Raw genomic sequence first — 19,469 nt, 5'->3', positions numbered from 1 at the left:
AGATTGCAAACAGGCATATGGGATATTTTTAAAGCATTGTAAAACTGTTCTAAAACTAGATCATGGTAATTTTAAAATTTTATACATTTTTAAAAAATCATTGAATCATATACTTAAAATGGATAAATTCATGGTATATAAACTATAACTCAATAAAGCTGGCTTCTAAAAGTGACTGAGAAGTTGTTTGTTTGTTGTTGTTTTTTTAAAGAGCAAAAACAACAAAATAAGCATTGTACTTCTTACCTCTGCTGGATATACTGGGCATAATCTGAGGAATCATATTATTGCTTGTATCCATGGGCTGGGAATTATCTTGACCCATCTGATCATCTGGTGGCATATAGGCAGGAGGAGGAGTATCAGCTAACAGGAAGAAAAAAAGACAAGTTAGAGTCCCAAAATAATAATAGTTAAAATCTTTATCTTGCTCAAAGTTAAATCTAAATGTATCAGAAAGTTCTTAAAAATTGCCAGTAGGATTCATTACCAAACATCACAGACACACAAAAATGCAGGATGCTACCTTAGGGCAAGGCAAAAGGAGAAAAGACAGCATACCCCTTAGCCACCAGAAACCTACTACCAGTCCACATGAATTTGGTCCAATCCAGCATAGTATTATCACTGCTAAAATTCACTACAATAGAATTTAAGGTCAAGAATTTTGCCTTCATTTGCTTAGAATCATATGCTCAGAGAAACTGCAACTACTGTAAATCAATCTGAAGGCCATAGATTATCCTCGTTCAGATATCTAAAGAGACATTCTTAAATTGCCAAGATCATTACACACTGTATTGTTATTTAAAACTGGAAAATAAAACCATGCTCTTTCAAAATTTGCAACACTAACAGCAGCTATCTAATTCTTTTACGATGTCTTACAATGGCATTATGTCCTATGGCTCTAAGGAAACAAAATGAACTACAAAATCTTTTCTGTTAAAACATTTCCGGCTGCAAACCTTTACAAAAGCTATAGCCATACTTCTTTGTCTCAGTAACTATAAATAGTGAACATCTATCTGAATATATAACTTGTCTTTCACCTCAAGGTTTGTACAAGATGTATTTTGAGACAGAGCTACCAATCGGCACTGACTGGAGTACAAAGGATGAAAATTAGTTTCTGAAAAGACACCTAAGAGCAAGTTAAACAGCTGGAACTTAAATCCTTTTCAATTGGTATTTCATTGCAATGAAGAAACCACTAAGTATATATTTACATATGACTGCCTGCAATAGGAGGCATTCCAATATTTCTAATGATTTAACCATACAAGACCATGCATGCCATTAATAAAATTTAGCTACTTTAAAAATCTGCTTATGATCCTTCTCCAGGCAAATCAGTGCATCAGTTATCTAATTAAAGATAACTGGAGTTCATTTTAAGCTGCTGCTGCTGCTAAGTCGCTTCAGTCCTGTCCGACTCTGTGCAACCCCATAGATGGCAGCCCACCAGGCTCCATTGTCCTTGGGATTCTCCAGGCAAGAACACTGGAGTGGGTTGCCATTTCCTTCTCCAATGCATGAAAGAGAAAAGTGAAAGTGAAGTCGCTCAGTCGTGTCCGACTCTTCGCGACCCCATGGACTGCAGCCTACCAGGCTCCTCCATCCATGGATTTTCCAGGCAAGAGTCCTGGACTAGGGTGCCACTGCCTTCTCCGCATTTTAAGCTATCAAAGTATAAAATGATTTGACAAGCAATGTAGCAAAGTTAAAAAAGCACAGACTAGAGTCAGAGAAACCTGAGCCTGAACCCCCACTTATTAGCTATGTGACCTTAATACCAGTTTCATCTTCCATCTGTAAAATAAGAATAATATCTCACATGGACGTTCTGAAGATTAAATTTAATGTGATATCTTTCATCTATAAAAGGCACTTGATAAATGGTATTCGGTAGTAAAAACTTTATGAAAATATTTAACAAGTCGGATACAGCCACTTCCTTTGTTGCTTTGACAGAACTTAATTGTAATGCCTAGTGGCATACATAGATTTAGTCATTTGGTCCAATATATGGCCAACTGATATCTAACGACACTTTGTTTCCGATTATCTACTTTCCTTCATATTCATCAGACAGAGTCATTTTCTGTCTTTATGTTTTTGATAAGTTTTTACTACATTCTGCCTTTACTGTATATAGGACTCCTCTCTATGAAATCATTCAAGTTAGCACCATTTGGCTTCAAACTCTCAATCTGCACTGGCAACCACTTAACATATAGGTATATCTACATAGCTAGCAGTAAATATATTTATGTGTTGCTGTAATTTCATCTATTTATTTAACAAATATTTACTGGAGGATCTACTGCATATTAGACTCTGACGTAGGTACTGGAGATGTAGCAATAAACAAAAGATGCTATGAAATCCCTTTTTTCATGGAGTTTATGGACAAGTTGGGAGGGGGAAGAGGCAGATTATAAGTAAAGACAAAATATACTACACTGGATTGTAATACATGCCATAGAGAACGATCAAGCAATGAGATAAGGGAAGGTGGGTTGGAGGAGTGAGTGCAACTTTTAAATTTTATCTACCTTATTGTCACTGTTCTTAAAGGGTAATCGCCAATCTCCCCCAAATTGTGTTTGCTTTTTTAAACACTTCCATTTATGTAAACTAAAAAAAATAAAAACAGTTCACCCACTTCCCTCAACTGCTTTTTCACTACCTCTGGCAACCAGAGGTGGCTGTCCTCTGTATCTATGAGCCTAGTTGTTTTTTTTAAGTCCACATATAAGGGAGATCATAACAGTATTTGTCTTTCTCAGTCTTATTTCACTTAGCATAAAGCTGTCAAGATTCATCCATGTTGTCACAGATGGCAAGATCTCATTCTTTTTTATGGCTGGATAATATTTGTGTGTGTATTTATCATATATTCTTTATCCATAAATTAACACTTAGGTTGCTTCCAAATCATGGCGACTATAAATAAAGTCACAATAAACATGAGAGGGGTGATACCTTCCTGAGTCAGTGCTTTTGTTTTCTTTGGATAAATATCCAAAAGTAGAATTAAAGAAGCATATGGCAGTTCTATTTTTTATTTTTTGAGGAAATTCTACTGTTTTCAAAACTGGCCACACTAATTTTCATTCCAACAGTGCACAAGAATTCCCTTTCCTCCAAATCCTCACCAACACTTGTTATGTCCACCTTTCTGATAAACAGTCATTGTAATAAGGGTAAGGTAATATCTCACTGTGGTTCTGACCTGCATTTCCCTGACCATTAGTGATGTCTAGAGCATCTTTCCATCTATCTATTGGCCAAAAGAATGTCTTCTTTGGATAAATATGTATTCAGATCTTAATAGACTTTTTTTTTTTTTTGCCACTGTGTCGTATGAGTTCTTCCTACAAATTTTGGATATCAGCCCCTTATTGGATACATCATTTGCAAAAATTTTCTTCCATTCAGTAGGCTGCCCTTTTATTTTATTGATGGTTTCCCCTGCTGTGCAGAAATGCTTTAGTCTGATACAGTTTCACTTGTTTATTTTTGCTTTTGTTGCTTTTGCTTTTAGTGTCAGATTTAAAAAAATCATCAGCAAGACCTAGTTAAGGAGCTTAGTATATATGTTTTCTTCTAGGAGTTTTATGATTTGAGGTCTTACATTAAACTCTATCTATTTTGAGTTAATTTTTGGGTGTGGTGTAAGACAATGGTCCAATTTCATCCTTTTGCATGTGTCTGTCCAGTTTCACCAACGTATTTATGGAAGACACTGTCCTTCCCCCATGTACATTTGCGGCTCCTCTGTTGTAAATTAATTGACAATTTTTGCATGAGTTGATTTCTTGACACTCTACTCTGTTGCACGATCTATGTGTTTGTTTGTATGCCAATATCATATTATTTTTATTATTACAGCTTGGTAATACAGTTTGAAATCAGGGAGTATGATGCCTTCAGCTTTGCCTTCAGCTTTGTCCCTCTTTCGGAAAACTGCTTCGGCTATTCTGTATCTTTTGTGGTTCCATACACATTTTAGGACTATTATATTTTGTGAAAAATGTATCTACTTGCATTTTTAAACATACAGCACTTGGCAAAATAAAATTCAAAACTCTTCTGGAAATCAAACAATTACCAAAGAATAGTCAAAAATAGTTAGTTCTTGACATATTAACAGCTGACCCAGAGGATCAGCAGTATTAGAACAAATGCTAATTCTTAGGAGTTATTTTTTGTGTCAATAAAATAAATTCTTACCTGGGAGCTGAAATGGACTTCCTGGTCCAGAACTTGCTGGGGAGTTGGGATATGTGCTGCTAGCAGGGGAAGGCGGGTAGGGACTATTTGGAGATAAGGGAAAAGGAGTGTTGTTGGGCTGATGGAAAGAATCAGGAAACGTTGCATTTTGTGGCATGTGCGGTTCATTGTGGCTTAAGTTTCTAAACTGAACCAGAAGGCTGTGTTGTGGATTGAATTCATTATGACGAGGCACTAATACTGGAGGTAAGACTGAAAGACAAAAATCAAAAGTCGTCTGTGAGCAATGACTAAAACAACTCATACACATGAAGGGACAGATAAGAAAGGATTGAGGGAAGATGGTAAACCTATTAAAACAATTTACTTTTAGGAAGGGCTGCTTTGTTAGAACCCTGAATCTGTATTTACATAATAATTAAAGCGAAAATTCTCTAAGCATTCAGCCTATATAATATACTCTAGACGACAGATACCCAAGCAGAGAAGATAATCGTGGTAAGCATATTTAAGAGCAACCATAATTACAGCAAAGGGAATAAAGCCAATGTTTTACAAAAACTATAATTGGTATATAACCCTAACCCTTTAAAAACTATGAATCACCATGTTGTACACCTGAAACTTAATATAATATTATGTCAATGATACCAAAAAAAAAAAAAAAAGGTAAGTATGTCATCATCTCCTTAGATGTTACTGCTGTTGGTCTTGCTTTATCTATATGAAACAGGGAACACATCCTGAACCATGTGGGCCAAAGCATCATTCCTTAGTTTGCAGTCCAGATAGCCGTTTCCATGACAGTCCTACTTCTCTGCATGTTTGCTCTTTACCATCCAAGACTGTAATTTTCATAAGGTGTTCATATGAATCTGAAATAAAATAGTGGGCTAATATAACTTTAAAATTTTTAATTAAAAAATAGATGAAAACAACCATAATACAGAGAATTTAATGCACTGAGAGTTCAACAGAGGTAAGTATTCCCAGCGAGCAAGGAGGCAAACAAAATACTGTGGAAAAGACAACATCTGATTGGACCTTAAAGAACGGGAAGCATTTCACATGGAAGTGCTAGGGGTGGAGCGTGTCAAGAGTGTAGAAGAGGAGCTGGAAAGATAGAACAAAGGACAGTCAGAGGGCTAAGCACTAAACTGGGAGGTAAGACTAGAGAATAAAGTTGAAAGCAGCTATGCATAGGTCCTAAAAGCCTCCATGTTTCCAATTTTGAACATTTCTTCTTTCTTTCTCTTTACCATCTGAGCCACCAGGGAAGCCACTGCTGCTGCTGCTAAGTCACTTCAGTCGTGTCTGACTCTGTGCAACCCCATAGACGGCAGCCCACCAGGCTCCCCTGTCCTTGGGATTCTTCAAGCAAGAACACTGGAGTGGGTTGCCATTTCCTTCTCCAATGCATGAAAGTGAAAAGTAAAAGGGAAGTCGCTCAGTCGTCTCTGACTCTTAGCCACCCCATGGACTGCAGCCTACCAGGCTCCTCCGTCCATGGGATTTTCCAGGCAAGATTACTGGGGGGTGCCACTGCCTTCTCCAAGGGAAGCCACTAGCAAGGTCCAAATAGTATGTAAAGTGAAGTGAAAGTCACTCAGTGTGTCCAATTCTTTGCAACCCCATGGGGGTCCATGGAATTCTCTAGGCCAGAATACTGGAGTGGGTAACCTTTCCCTTCTCCAGGGGATCTTCCCAGCCCAGGGATTGAACCCAGGTCTCCCGCATTGCAGGCAGAGCCTTTACTAGCTGAGCCACAAGGGAAGCCCATATTTTACGTTCTTCAGTAAAGTTTACCCAACTGAAAACAGTAACAATTCCTAGATAGAGGTCTTCCACTCAAAATTATTTTTTTAAACACATCCGTAACAAAAATATACACAAGCATAAACAGTTTTAAACTGGGCTTCCCTTGTGGCTCAGCTGGTAAAGAATCCACCTGCAATGCAGGAGACGTGGGTTCAATTCCTGGGCTGGGAAGATCCCCTGGAGAAGGGAAAGGCTACCCACTCCAGTATTCGGGCCTGGAGAATTCCATGGACTGTATAGTCCATGGGTCACAAAGAGTCGGACACAACTGAGCAACTTTCACTAAACAATTTTAAAGAACACATTTTTTAACAGATCCACTTTATTCAAACATTCAATTTTTCTAAAAACTCAAGTGATCAATAACATCTGATCACCTTTCCCAAGAGGAAATTGAAAAATCTGATTTCTCTAAACTTAAGGTACTAACTCATCTCTTTCATAATTTTGTTGTATTTGTCAGTGTAATTTCACTTTCAAAAATTTCCCTTTGACTCTAACATCTAAGCAGAGTGAAAGAGTGAAACACTTAGTGAAATGTTTAATGAAACATTTAGTTTCACTAAACCTGTTTAGTGAAAGTCGCTCAGTCATGTCCGACTCTTTGAGACCCTATACAGTCCATGGAATTCTCCAAGCCACAATACTGGAGTGGGCAGCCTTTCCCTTCTCCAAGGGATCTTCCCAAGTCAGCAGTGACAAAATTAAACTGTTTTAAAATGAACTAGGTTGTATCTCCGCTTCCTGAAGTAGGGATGAACCTCAGCGATCAGAAGCTCTGTAATTTGTATTGTTTTTTTATCTCTTTTCATTTTACTGAATTAGTATTGTGACTATGCAGTTAATATCTGATTAGGACTGCTTTTTCCTATGTATTACTAACTGCTGTTTTCCTTACAAAATGATGGGCAGCTGCCACGGGACAGAAGGACATGCGACACTGAGAATGTCTATGTTCAGCTCTCTAGCAATCTGAAAGACTTAGTGAAATAACTACTTAGGAATTCAATCCAGTAAGGATTTTTTGAGACAGAACTAAAATCACTAATTTCTCTTTAACTTGTATATTACCTATACACATACTTTTTTTAGGAAATTATTTTCATTCAAAATTAATAATACACTGATAGTTTAAAAAGATAGATGCTACAAGAGATTATAAACAAAAAGAACAATTTCTAAGCCTGCTCCCAAACTGCTTCCAGAAACAACAAATTTAAACTTATCCATTTCCTCTAAAATTCACTTTGTGCCCTACTAAATAATAATGCTTATACTGCTGTTACTGTTTTGTCAAGACATTATCTGTAGACTTACTTTTATGGCAAATGAAGTAGATTTCTTAAATCATTCTATTCCCCATTCTCTTCCTAATAAAGTCACATAAAAATTTGGTTAACTCAATTTCCTGTGTTTATGATAGTTTATATATTATATAAATTACATAAATACAATTCATTCCTGAGCCAAATTTGTATTATATTTTTTCTTGAACAATTTTTTTTTAATTATTGCCTTGGTCCTTCATTTGCTTAATCTCATGTTTGTACCACTAATTTCCCGAAGTCCAACAGATCTAATAAATTCCTACCAATACTATTTTCCAGGTGCCACAAATAAAGAATCTATTGATTCAATTTTCTCCCCTGGATCCTCCATCGTTTGCTATTTAAGTTCCCTACAAAGTCAAGGTCTTTAGACTTCCTCTTCTTTTCTCTCCAGTTGGATCCCATTTCCTGGACCTCATTCTCTATTAGTTTACTAAGGAAGGATGTAAGGAAGATAAATTTTGAGTCCTTGCTTATATGAAAGTAACCTGTCTTATGTTTATCTACAGACAAATTCCAGAATAACCTTTTTCTCTCTGAATGTACAGGGTACTGCTTTATTTTTTTCTAGAATCCAAAATTGTACTGAAAAATCCAGTATTCTCATTTCCAGTCTTTTCTATGTGCCCTCTCTTTTTTACTCTGGGAGCTCTCAAAATCTTCTTATCCATGATATGCTAAAATTTCACGTATGGATCTTTTTTCTGTCTCCTTTTCTGGTTACTCAGTCATTGGGCCCATTCAATTTTCAGTTCTGGGAATTGTTCTAATAGTATTTCTTTCATAATTTCTCTTTCACATTATCTCCAATGCTTTAAGAATTATTATTTTATAAGAATATTTAATATGAAACTTATTCTGAGCCAGTTAATGTTTTATCTAAGCACTTTTCATACATTAACTCATCTAATTCTCATAACTAACCTGAGGTAAGTATCATTATTCCCATTTTACAGATAAGGAAACAAAGTCACAGACAGGTTAATTTCTCTATGGTCATTTTGATAGTACTGGTGAAGTCAGTATCCAAATCCAGAGAATCTGGTTCAAGAAAGTAATCTTAACCATTGGACAACACTATTAAATACTGAATCACCTAGGCTGAGGCTCTCTATTTTGCTTTTATCACTTTCCAACTGTTTTTTACTCTTTTTTTTCCAACTCTGCAATACTTGCTGGCTCCACTACATATTAACTACGTGATCTTTTATAAGTTGTTGTTTTTTAGTCCCTACATTGTGTCTGACTCTTTCTGCGACCCCATGGACTATATAGCCTGTCAGGCTCCTCTGTTCATGGAATTTCCTGGGCAAAAATACTTACGTGGGTTGCCATTTCCCTCCCCAGGGGTTCTTCCCAACCCAGGGATTGAATCTATGTTTCCTGAATTGGCAAGTAGATTCTTTACCACCGAGCCTTCAGGGAAGCCCCTTTTATAAGCTACTTTTCTATTAATTTTTGGCTTCCCTATCTGTAACTTACTGGTAAACTTAAGAGTATCATAAAATGTTTATACCATTTCAAACCCCATGAAGGAATAACCTCATAGGATTACGAAAGTGTCTAGTCCTTGTCATTGTTCAGTCGCTAAGTCATCTCTGAAGTTTTGCGACACTATGGACCTCACTCAGTATGCCAGGCTCCTCTGCTCTCCACTATCTCCCGGAGTTTGCTCAAATTCAAGTCCATGGAGCTGGTGACGCTATCTAACCATCTCATCTTCTGCTACCCTCTTCTCCTTCTGCCTTCAATCTTTCCCAGCATCAGGGTCTTTTCAAATGAGTCAGCTCTTCGCAGCAAGGAGCCAAAGTATTGGAGCTTCAGCTTCAGTCCTTTCAATGAATATTCAGGGTTCATTTCCTTTAGGATTGACTGGTTTGATCTCCTTGCAGTCCAAGGGACTCTCAAGGGTCTTCTCCAGCACCACAGTTTCAAAACATCAATTCTTTGGCATTCAGCCTTCTTTATGGTCCAACTCTCACATCCATACACGACTACTAAAAAAACCATAGTTTTGACTATATGGACCTTTGTAGGCGAAGTGATGTCTCTGCTTTTTAATATGCTGTCTAGGTTGGTCATAGCTTTCCTCCCAAGGAGCAAGCATCTTTTAATTTCATGGCTAGAGTCATCATTTGTGGTGATTATGGAACCCAAGAAAATAAAATTTGTCACTGTTTCCATTTTTTCTCCTTCTACTGGCCATGATGTGATGGGACCAGATGCCATGATCTTAGTTTCTTTTTAATGGTGAGTTTTAAGCCAGTTTTTTACTCTCTTCTTTCACCCTCATCAACAGGCTCGTTAGTTCCTCTTTGCTTTCTGCCATTAGAATGATAGTATCTGCATATCTGAAGTGTTGATATTTCTCCCAGCAATCTTGATTCTAGCTAGTGATTCATCCAGCCGGCATTTCGCATGATGTACTCTGCAGAGAAGTTAAATAAGCAGGGTGATAATATACAGCCTTGTCATACTCCTTTCCCAATTTGGAACCAGTTCATTGTTGCATGTCTGGTTCTAACTGTTCTTGACCTGCATATAGGTTTTTAAGGAGACAGGTAAGGTGTTCTGGTACTCCCATCTCTTTAAAATTTTCAAGTTTATTGTGGTCCACACAGTCAAGGGCTTTAGCATAGTCAATAAAGCCGAAGTAAATGTTTTTCTGGAATTCCCTTGCTCTCTCCATGATTCAACAAATGTTGGCAATTTGCTCTCTGGTTCCTCTGCCTCTTTGAAACCCAGCTTGTACATCTGAAGTTCTCTGTTCACATACTACTGAAGCCTAACTTGATGGATTTTGAGCATAACCTTACTAACATGTGAAAATAGTCTAGTAGTTGGAACATTCTTTGGCAGTGTCTTTGGGACTGGAATGAAAACTGACCTTTTCCAGTCTTGTCCCACTGCTGAGTGTTCCAAATGCGCTGACACACTGAGTGCAGCACTTCACCAGCATCATCTTTCAGGATTTTAAACCGTTCAGCTGGAACTCCATCACCTCCAATAGTTTTGTTCATAGTTCATGGTTCCCAATGCCCACTCAGCTTCACACTCCAGGATGTCTGGCTCCAGGTGAATGATCTTCCATTGTGGTTATCCGGGTCATTAAGGCCTTTTTTGTATAGTTCTTCGTGTATTTTTACCACCTCTTCTTAATCGCTTCTGCTTCTGTTAGGTCCTTACTGTTTCTTTCCTTTATCATGCACATCCTTGCACAAAATGTTCCCTTGATAGCTCCAATTTTCTTGAAGAGATCTCTAGTCTTTCCCATTCTACTGTCTTCCTCTATTTCTTGGCATTGTTCATTTAAGAAGGCCTTCTATCTCCTTGCTATTCTCTGGAACTCTGCATTCAGTTGGGTATATCTTTCCCTTTCTCCCTTGCCTTTCGCTTTTCTTCTTTACTCAGTTATTTGTAAAGCTTCCTCAGAAAACCACTTTGCCTTTTGCATTTTTTCTTTGAAATGGTTTTGGTCACTGCCTCCTATACAATGTTACAAACTTCCATCCATAGTTCTGCAGGCATTCTGTCTATCAGATCTAATCCCTTACATCTATTCATCACTTTCACTGAATAATCATGAGGGATCTGATCTAGGTCATACCTGAATAGCCTAGTGGTTTTCTCTATTTTCTTCAATTTAAGCCTACATTTTTCAATAAGTTCATGATCTGAGCCACAATCAGTTCCAGGCCTTATTTTAGCTGACTGTATAGAGTTTCTTCATCTTCAACTACAAAGAATATAATCAATCTGATTTCAGTATTGACCATTTGGTGATGTACATGTGTAGAGTCGTCTCTTGGATTGCTGGAAAAGGGTGTTTGCTATGACCAGCATGTTCTGTTGACAAAACTGTTAGCCTTTGCCCTGCTTCATTTTGTACTCTAAGGCCAAACTCGCCTGTTATTTCAGGAATCTCTTGACTTCCTACTTTTGCATTCTAATCCCCTGTGATGAAAAGGACATCTTTTTTGGTTAGTTCTAGAAGATGCTGTAGGTCTTCATAGCACCAGTCAACTTCAGCTTCTTCAGCATCAGTGGTTGGGGCACAGACTTGGATTACTGTGATGCTGAACGGTTTGCCTTGGAAACGAATCAAGATCATTCTATCATTTTTGAGGTTGCACCCAAGTACTGTATATCAGACTTGAGGACTGTGAAGGCTATTCCATTTCTTCTAAGGGATTCTTGCCCACAGTAGTAGATGTATGGTCATCTGAATTAAATTTTCCCATTCCTGTCCATTTTAGTTCACTGATTCCTAAGATGTCAATGTTAACTCTTGCCATCTCCTGCTTGACCATGTCCGATTTACCTTGATTCATGGACCTAACAGTCCAGGTTCCCATGGAATACTGTTCTTTGCAGCATCAGACTTTACTTTCACCACCAGATACATCCACAACTGAGCATTATTTCTGCTTTGGCCCAGCTGTTTCCTTCTTTCTGTAGCTATTAATAATTGCCCTCTGTGACTCTAGTAGCTCAGTGGTAAAGAATCCGCCTGCCATGCAGAAGAAATGGGTTTGACCTCTGGGTCAGGAAGATCCCCTGGAGAAGGAAATGGCAACCTATTCCAATATTCTTGCCTGGGAAATCCCATGGACAGAGGAGCCTGGCAGGCTAAAGTCCAAGGGACTGCAAGAGTTGGATACAATTTAGCGACTAAATCACTACCACTACCTTCTCAGCAGCATTTTTGCTTCCCTGGTGGCTTAGATGGTAAAGAATCTGCCTGCAATTCAGGAGACCCAGGTTTGATCCTTGGGTTGGGAAGATCCCCTGCAGAAGGGAATGGCTACCCACTCCAGTATCCTTGCCTGGAGAATTCCATGGATGGAGGGGCCTGAAGGGCTATCATCCATGGAGTCGCAAGGAGTTAGACACAACTGAGCAACTAACACTAACACTTTCTTAGTAGCATACTGGACACCTTCTGATGAAGGGGGCTCATCTTTCTGTGTCATATCTTTTTGCATTTTCATACTGTTCATGGAGTTCTCACAGCAAGAATACTGGAGTGGGCTGCCATTTCCTCCTCCAGTGGACCACGTTTTGTCAGAACTCTTCACTATAACCTGTTTCGGGTGGCCTCGCACAGCACGGTTCATAGCTTCATTGAGTTATGCAAGCCCCTGAGCCATGACAAGGCAGTGATTCATGAAGGGTATCTAGTCCTTAAGTGCTCAATGATGTTAATTACTATGACTTTATTAATACTGGTATTATGAAGTGATCCATCCCATGTTACAGCTGTTTAACTTGCTTAAGCATACCAGGCCTAAGCCCCAATCTTTTCTACAGAATGAATCACAGCTAAGGAAAACAGATAACAAAAATAAGACATTTCTATTGACTATCAGACATACCCTGGTTATGAGGGAATATACTGAAGTCCCTTTCTTGCCAACAACTTCCAGCAAATATCAAGCCTGGGATTTTCAGACTATACTTCTCTTTTAAATCCTCATACTTGCCTTTCCTCATCAATTCCTCTGGCTACAGCTCTCCTTGGATTCAATAAGAAATTGAGAATTACCTCAAATACCAACTGGCAGCTCTAAAGCCCTTAAAATAAACTTTCCCTGACAGCACCATTACTCCTATTTTGTTTTATTTTTTTTTGCTAGTCTCCACATCTAATGTTATTGCTACAGTTTTTTGTTTTTTTTTTTAAACCATATCGGCATATACTATCTTCATGTGAAATCTAGTGTGGCCAGCAGACTAAGGTGGCTACCATGATTCCTGCCTCTATTTACCCTGTGTAATCCCTTCCATCTGAGTATATTATCTGTGACTTGCTCCTGAGCAACAGAATATGGCAAAAGTAACAGAATATATATACTAACATTCCACCAGAACACAATGCCTCTTCTAGCAAGAAAACCCTTTCTTACTGGCTTTGAAGAAATAAGCAGCCACGAATGTGAGCTACCTACTGAGATGGTCACATGGTAAGCAAATGAAGGAGTCAACAACCAGCCAGAATCCAAAAGCTTGCAAGGAACTGAATCCTGATAATAATCACATGAGCTTGGAAGCAGAACCTTTCTCAGTTGAGCCTCCAATGGAGACCCAAGACTGACCAATACCTAGTTTACAGCCTTGCAAAGGATCCAAGTAAAGCCATGCCTGACTCCTGACTTGACAGAAACTGTGAGATAATTAATGTGTGTTAGCCCCTTAGCTTATGGTACTTTGTTATGTAGCAATAGGTAAGTAATGTACCCAACTAGTATCTCAGCTTATATAATTCATTCAATACAAAAAAATACTTACTGAGCACTCACTCCTAAGTTCCAGGTAATAAAACTATTCTAGGCACTGGGAATGCAGTACAGAATGAGACAGAGGAAGGTCCTTTTCACATCAGTCAATAAACAAAATGAATACCTAACAGTCAAGCAGTGATGAGGCATTTAAGCAAGGACAGAATGAAATAAGAAAATGTGACATGAAAAGATGCTTGAGGGAGAGTACTCTAAGTAGAGGAAAGAGCATGTATGACAAGTCCAGGGAACAGAGGAAGCTTGAGGATAGGTCATGTAGACCCTTGTAGAAATCTGTTCTAAGTGTGACAGAAAGCCTTTAAGTGTCTGGGCAGGGACTGACATGATTTGATATATACTTCCTAACACTCACTCTGGCTGCTATAACAGGAAACAGAATGGGCTGTGGGACAGAGAAGTGGCAGAGACCAATTAGGAGACTACTTAAAGGTAAAAGATGATGATGGTCTGTACTAGAGCAGTGGTGTTAGAGATGGTGAGAGATGATATGATCAAAGTACATTTTGAAGGTATAGCAAACAGCATTTCCTCATAGCTTAAGCACAGAATTTCAGAGAGAAATAAAAGATGACTTCTAGGGAGCAATTATGTGAATGATACTGCCGTTGACTTCAACAGGGAAAACTGGAGGAAAAAATGATTTAGTGGGAAAAACAAATCCGAAGTCCTATTTTGACATTAAATCTGGTATGTTTATTAGACATTCGGGTGGAGATGTTATGTAGGCAACTGGATAGAGTCAGAAGAAGCTGACTCTGGAGTTCAAAATGTGAGCATGAATTTATAGATGGTTTTAAGACATGTGATAACATAAGAGTACCTACAGGAAAAATATAGATGGAGAAAAAGTCAAGGACTGAGTCCTGTGAAAACAGGAAAATGACCAACAAAGCGACTAAGCAAAAACAGGTAGTGAGGTAGGAGAATTCTAAGAGTGCTGTGCTTCAGAAGCCAATATGAAAAAGTTTTGAGTGGGAGGAAAGGAGAGCAACTGTACCAAACAATGCTGACAGTGCAAATAAGATGAGGACCCAGAATGATTGATCCCTCTGTTTGTAAGAACACAGTCATTAGTGAATTTGACAAGTCAAAAGGTAGAAAAGAAAGACTAACAAGAGTGGGTATCAACAAAGAACAGGAAGAACGGTAATGTAGAGGTAATACAGATGGAGATTCCTAACTGAACAAGGTACGTTGGAGGTGGGGTCACGTGGCTGAGGTCAGGACAGGAATTCTTTCTTAACTTTTATTTGAGGTTGGTCCAGTATTCCTCCCAAGATTAAAAACTTTAAGAAGGAAGCATAAAACTAAAGTAATCTATTAATTACTAAATTCAGTCAAATGCAAATCAGGAGGCAGAAGTTTTTATAATTCTTCCCAGGGGAATTAAAACCTACCTGGACTCTCCACTCTCTTATAGTGGTATGGGTTGATACAAACTTCTTTTTGCTTAGATCCAAAAGGAAATTCACAAATATCCAATGGCTTTAGCTCATGATGACTCTGCAGATCAGGCCAGCGCCAAACACGACAGTATATAACGTGGGGTAAGCCTTTTCTGTGAGAAACCTGCAGGCGTCCATCTAAAGATCTGGGGATAGTGACACATTTGCTGGGCTGTCCTGGACTGCTCAAGGCTTTCTCCAGTTCCTCCATGGCACCTTTTTTCTTTTTTAGTTTTTTCACCAAAGCATCAACTGCCTTTTCTGCCCATTTCTCCTCTTCATCACCTTGCTTCCAGCCCAACAATCGTTTCACTGCTGGACTAGTAAAAGAAAACAAGCTGGCCATTGACGTCATTTGATTTAAATCTTCAGAAACCTTTCTGCAACTCAAAGTCAGTGTCTACTGAACATACAGATGACAGGTGGAAAGTCATATACAGGCCCTAAGCAAAAGCTGCAATTTAAAAGGAAGGAGTAACATTTATCTTCATAAGTGCCAGAAGCTTCTTTCATTGGTTCAAGCCCTGAAAGAGAAAAGGTAAAAAGGATAAGATCCCTAGTTTAAATAAACAAAATTTACATACATTTAAATCAATATAATTTGAAAAGTATGTTACTTTCAATAAGAGCAGAAAAGCCTTACCAAATAAAACAAAAAACCTAAGTCTAGATAGAAAAATTTTCTCTTAAGTCCTGTGACCACTCACTTCCTTCTTCATAATATGAATCTCATTGACAATGTCAAATGATAACCACAAGCAAAGTAGGGTGCTCTACTTTCTACACATTATCACCCCACAAAAAACAGCCCCTAGACCTTTATTTCCTTCCGTCAGAAGCCAAGTTTCTGAAGTAGTTTTCTTCACTGAAATCCATGTTATATGCTGTGTCAGTTTTGAACGTAATAGTATCCTGATTTGAACAAAGGTCTTAAGAGAAACCTAGTGCTTCCCTAGCATCATTACTTTCTTTAAAATGTTTCACAGACTTGTAAGGTTTGCACAAAAGTCACAGTACTATTCAAGTCACATTATTAGATGCAAATTGTATTAGAAGTTGTCATAAGACATACTCAAATAAATCATTACAACTGGCAGAAAATTGGGAAGTATCTACGTTTAAAATGAAGAAAGTTAGATTTACAAAGAATAAACCCAAGGTTTAATCCCCCCCAAAATAGTTTATCATTTCATAATTCCCATTGCCTTCTCCGATATTTTAAGTATGTTAAGCTAATGAACCTGCTCCAGGCAGAACACCATTGTATACCCTGAAGAAGTGATATGGAGTGGCATTCCACTGATAAGAGTGGGTACAATCTCCTGTGGTTACTACAGTCAACCATACAATTAGTTATTAGTGAAATAGCAAGAGTAATGCTTGGAAAAGGATGTCAGTAACAAAAGATGCTTCCTTTCTTAGACCTAAATAATGCTGCAACTCTGTCTTGGACAAATAATAGAATATTCTAGCATCAAGTTTATTCTGGATTGGGGTGATCTTCCCAGAAAAGACTATATGTGCTCAGTTAAAACTCCAGTAGGGCTTCCCTGGTGACTAACAGGTAATGAATCGCCTGCCACTGCAGGAGACGCAGGTTTGTTCCCTGATCCGGGAAGATCCCACATGCCACAGAGCAACTAAGCCTGTGCGATGCAACCATTGAACCTGTAGAGCCCGGGAGTTCCGGCTACTGAGCCTGCGTGCCCTAGAGCCTCTGCTCCACAACAGGAGAAGCCACCGCAGTGAGAGGCCCATGCACCACAACTAGAGAAGAGCCCACGCAGCAGCAAAGACCCAGCAGAGCCAAAAAATAAAATAAGTCCCATAATGTGAAAGTGTTAGTTGCTCAGTCATGTCCGACCCTTCGTGACCCCATCAACTATAGCCCACCAGGCTCCTCTGTCCATGGGATTTCCCAGGCAAGAATACTGGAGTGGGTGGCCATTTCCATCTCCAGGGGATCTTCCCAAGCTGGGGATCAAACCCGGGTCTCTCACACTGCAGATACTTACAGTCTGAGTAAACAAAATAAAATAGAGTTAAATTCAACAACATTACGTGCCATGTACTATGAATACTCATAATGGTACTTAAAAAAAAAAAAACAGTATCAAATAGTTTCATCTTAAGAGCCAATTGATTTATTCTTTCAACATATGCCTGCTGCCTACTAAGAGCCTATTAAAGTGCTAGGCACTGTTCTAGGTGCTGATCCAGAAAAGGAGAGAAAAAGGAGCACTGACTCCTCTTTAGGAGAAAAGGGTTGAAGAGCTATGGAAAACTACAGTTCTTCCTCTAGAAATAAAAATATTAATTAAAAAGTGCTTCACTGATCAAAAAAGGGCCAAGAGCTGCAAGCATTTATTCACTGTACACCACACCCAAGAAATGTGTATCATAACCTCTTGGCACCTGTCACTAGGAACTGCACAATCTTCAATTATGTTGACTCCTCCCTACTTGCAAGGCCAGACCACACAGAGTGCAGAGAAAAACGCACACCTCACTTCACTAAATTCAAATTCCACCAAGTAATTTGCTGTCACTGGGAAGTGAGACACATGCTCGGCAGTGGCTCTACAGACTGCGTGCTGGAACCATATGAGGAAGGGTGCAGGGAAGTGAAGGTATACTCCTTACGTAGGAATGGATATGCCCAAGCCTAGGCAGTATGTCTTTCCCAACACTTCATAGGATAATTTTCACCAGGAAAACAAAACTGCCTACACTAAACCAGGGAAATATAACAAGAAAACAAAAGCACGCTTTAGGAACAGGTCACAGAGTATACAGTGTTATGAGTTAAACTGTATAAAAGTCTTCAGTTGTAGCAGCATTAAGGATACAGGATAAAAGCCATCTGGGTCAGAAAGTACAGGCATGATTTGGTCATCTGAGATGAGAAGGGAAATTTCAAAGGAAAGGGGAACATAAAAAAATACATGGGCAGGTATGAATAGGGCATTTCCCAGGATAAAGAGCAGACAGGCCCAGCTGACTAAGACCTTAATTCCATAATACTAGAATATAACAGAGGCTAGACAGAGTGTTGTTCAGTCACTCAGTCATATCCGACTCTTTGTGATCTCATGGATTGCAGCACGCAAGGCTTCCCTGTCCTTCACCATCTCCTGGAGTTTGCTCAAACTCATGCCCATTAAGTCGGTGATGCCATCCAACCATCTCATCCTCTGCCATCCCCTTCTCCTCCTGCCTTCCATCTTTCCCAGCATCAGGGTCTTTTCCAATGAGTCGGCTCTTCGCATCAGATGGCCGAAGTACTGGAGGATCAGCTTCAGCATCAGTTCTTCCAATGAATATTCAAGGTTGGTTTCCTTTGGATTGACTGATTTGATCTCCCTGCAGTCCAAGGGACTCGCAAGAGTCTTCTCCAACACCAAGCATCAGTTCTTCAGGGCTCAGCATTCTTTATGGTCCAACTCTCACATCCATACATGACTACTGGAAAAACCATAGCTTTGACTATACGGACCTTTGTAGGCAAAGAAATGTCTCTGCTTTTTAATACGCTGTCTAGGTTGGTCATTGCTTTTCTTCCAAGGAGCAAGCGTCTTTTAATTTCATGGCTGCAGCCACCATCCACAGTGATTTGGGAGCCCAGGAAAATAGTCTGTCACTGTTTCCACTGTTCCCCCATCTATTTGCCATGATGTGATGGGATCAGAAAGGGATGACAGAAGGGGACGACAGGGGATGAGACGGTTGGATGGCCTCACCAACTCGATGGATATGAGTTTGAGCAAGCTCTGGGAGTTGGTGACGAACAGGGAAGTCTGGCATGCTACAATCCATGGGGTCGCAAAGAGTTGGACACAACTGAGTGACTGAATTGAACTGAACTGATGGGACCAGATACCATGATCTTAGTTTTTTGAATACTGAGTTTTAAGCCAGCTTTTTCACTCTCCTCTTTCACCTTCATCAAGAGGCTCTTTAGTCCCTCTTCACTTTATGCCATAAGGATGGTGTTATCTGCATATCTGAGGTTACTGATATTTCTCCTGGCAATCTAGAGTAGTGCATGTATATGAGAGACAGCACGTACGAAGCAATGATATGTTAAAGAAGAGGGAGACAAAAGCAGAGGAGCTTGAAAACCTGATACTTAGTTAACCACTACAGCATGCTTAATAAATGTTAACTACTAATCTAGCATCTCTACTATTAAATACTAACCATATTATTTACTAACAAGAAAAAAGGGGGAAAAGTTATTTGTGTATATAAACCCAGAACAAGGACTAAAAGGCTACACACTAAATTACCGACTGCAGTTACCTCTAGGGAGAAGCATGGAATGGGAGATAAGCAATAGA

The 19,469-nt window shown here is 39.1% G+C and overlaps 1 protein-coding gene across 7 annotated transcripts in view; it reads right to left on the bottom strand.

The window, feature by feature from the left end:
• The window catches only part of SMAD5 (SMAD family member 5), a 114,106-nt gene that overhangs the window by 18,960 nt on the left and 75,677 nt on the right, over positions 1-19,469 (bottom strand). For all 7 annotated transcript variants that reach the window (XM_086413644.1, XM_086413643.1, XM_086413646.1 and 4 more), the window contains 3 exons: positions 15,082-15,653; positions 4,240-4,491; positions 247-366 (listed from right to left, as the gene is read on the bottom strand). In XM_086413644.1, the coding sequence (XP_086269770.1) occupies positions 247-366; positions 4,240-4,491; positions 15,082-15,484 (775 nt within the window). In that variant the 5' untranslated portion in view covers positions 15,485-15,653. The remainder of the gene's footprint in view (positions 1-246; positions 367-4,239; positions 4,492-15,081; positions 15,654-19,469) is intronic.

The sequence above is a fragment of the Bos grunniens genome, chromosome 7 (assembly GCF_055505025.1).
Source record: "Bos grunniens cultivar Pamir isolate PY7600 chromosome 7, Bosgru_T2T1.0, whole genome shotgun sequence".
In the NCBI taxonomy this organism is placed as follows: Eukaryota; Metazoa; Chordata; class Mammalia; order Artiodactyla; family Bovidae; genus Bos; species Bos grunniens.
The sequence above is the reverse complement of the archived record's forward strand: the minus strand, read 5'-3'. Positions and strand labels throughout refer to the sequence as shown.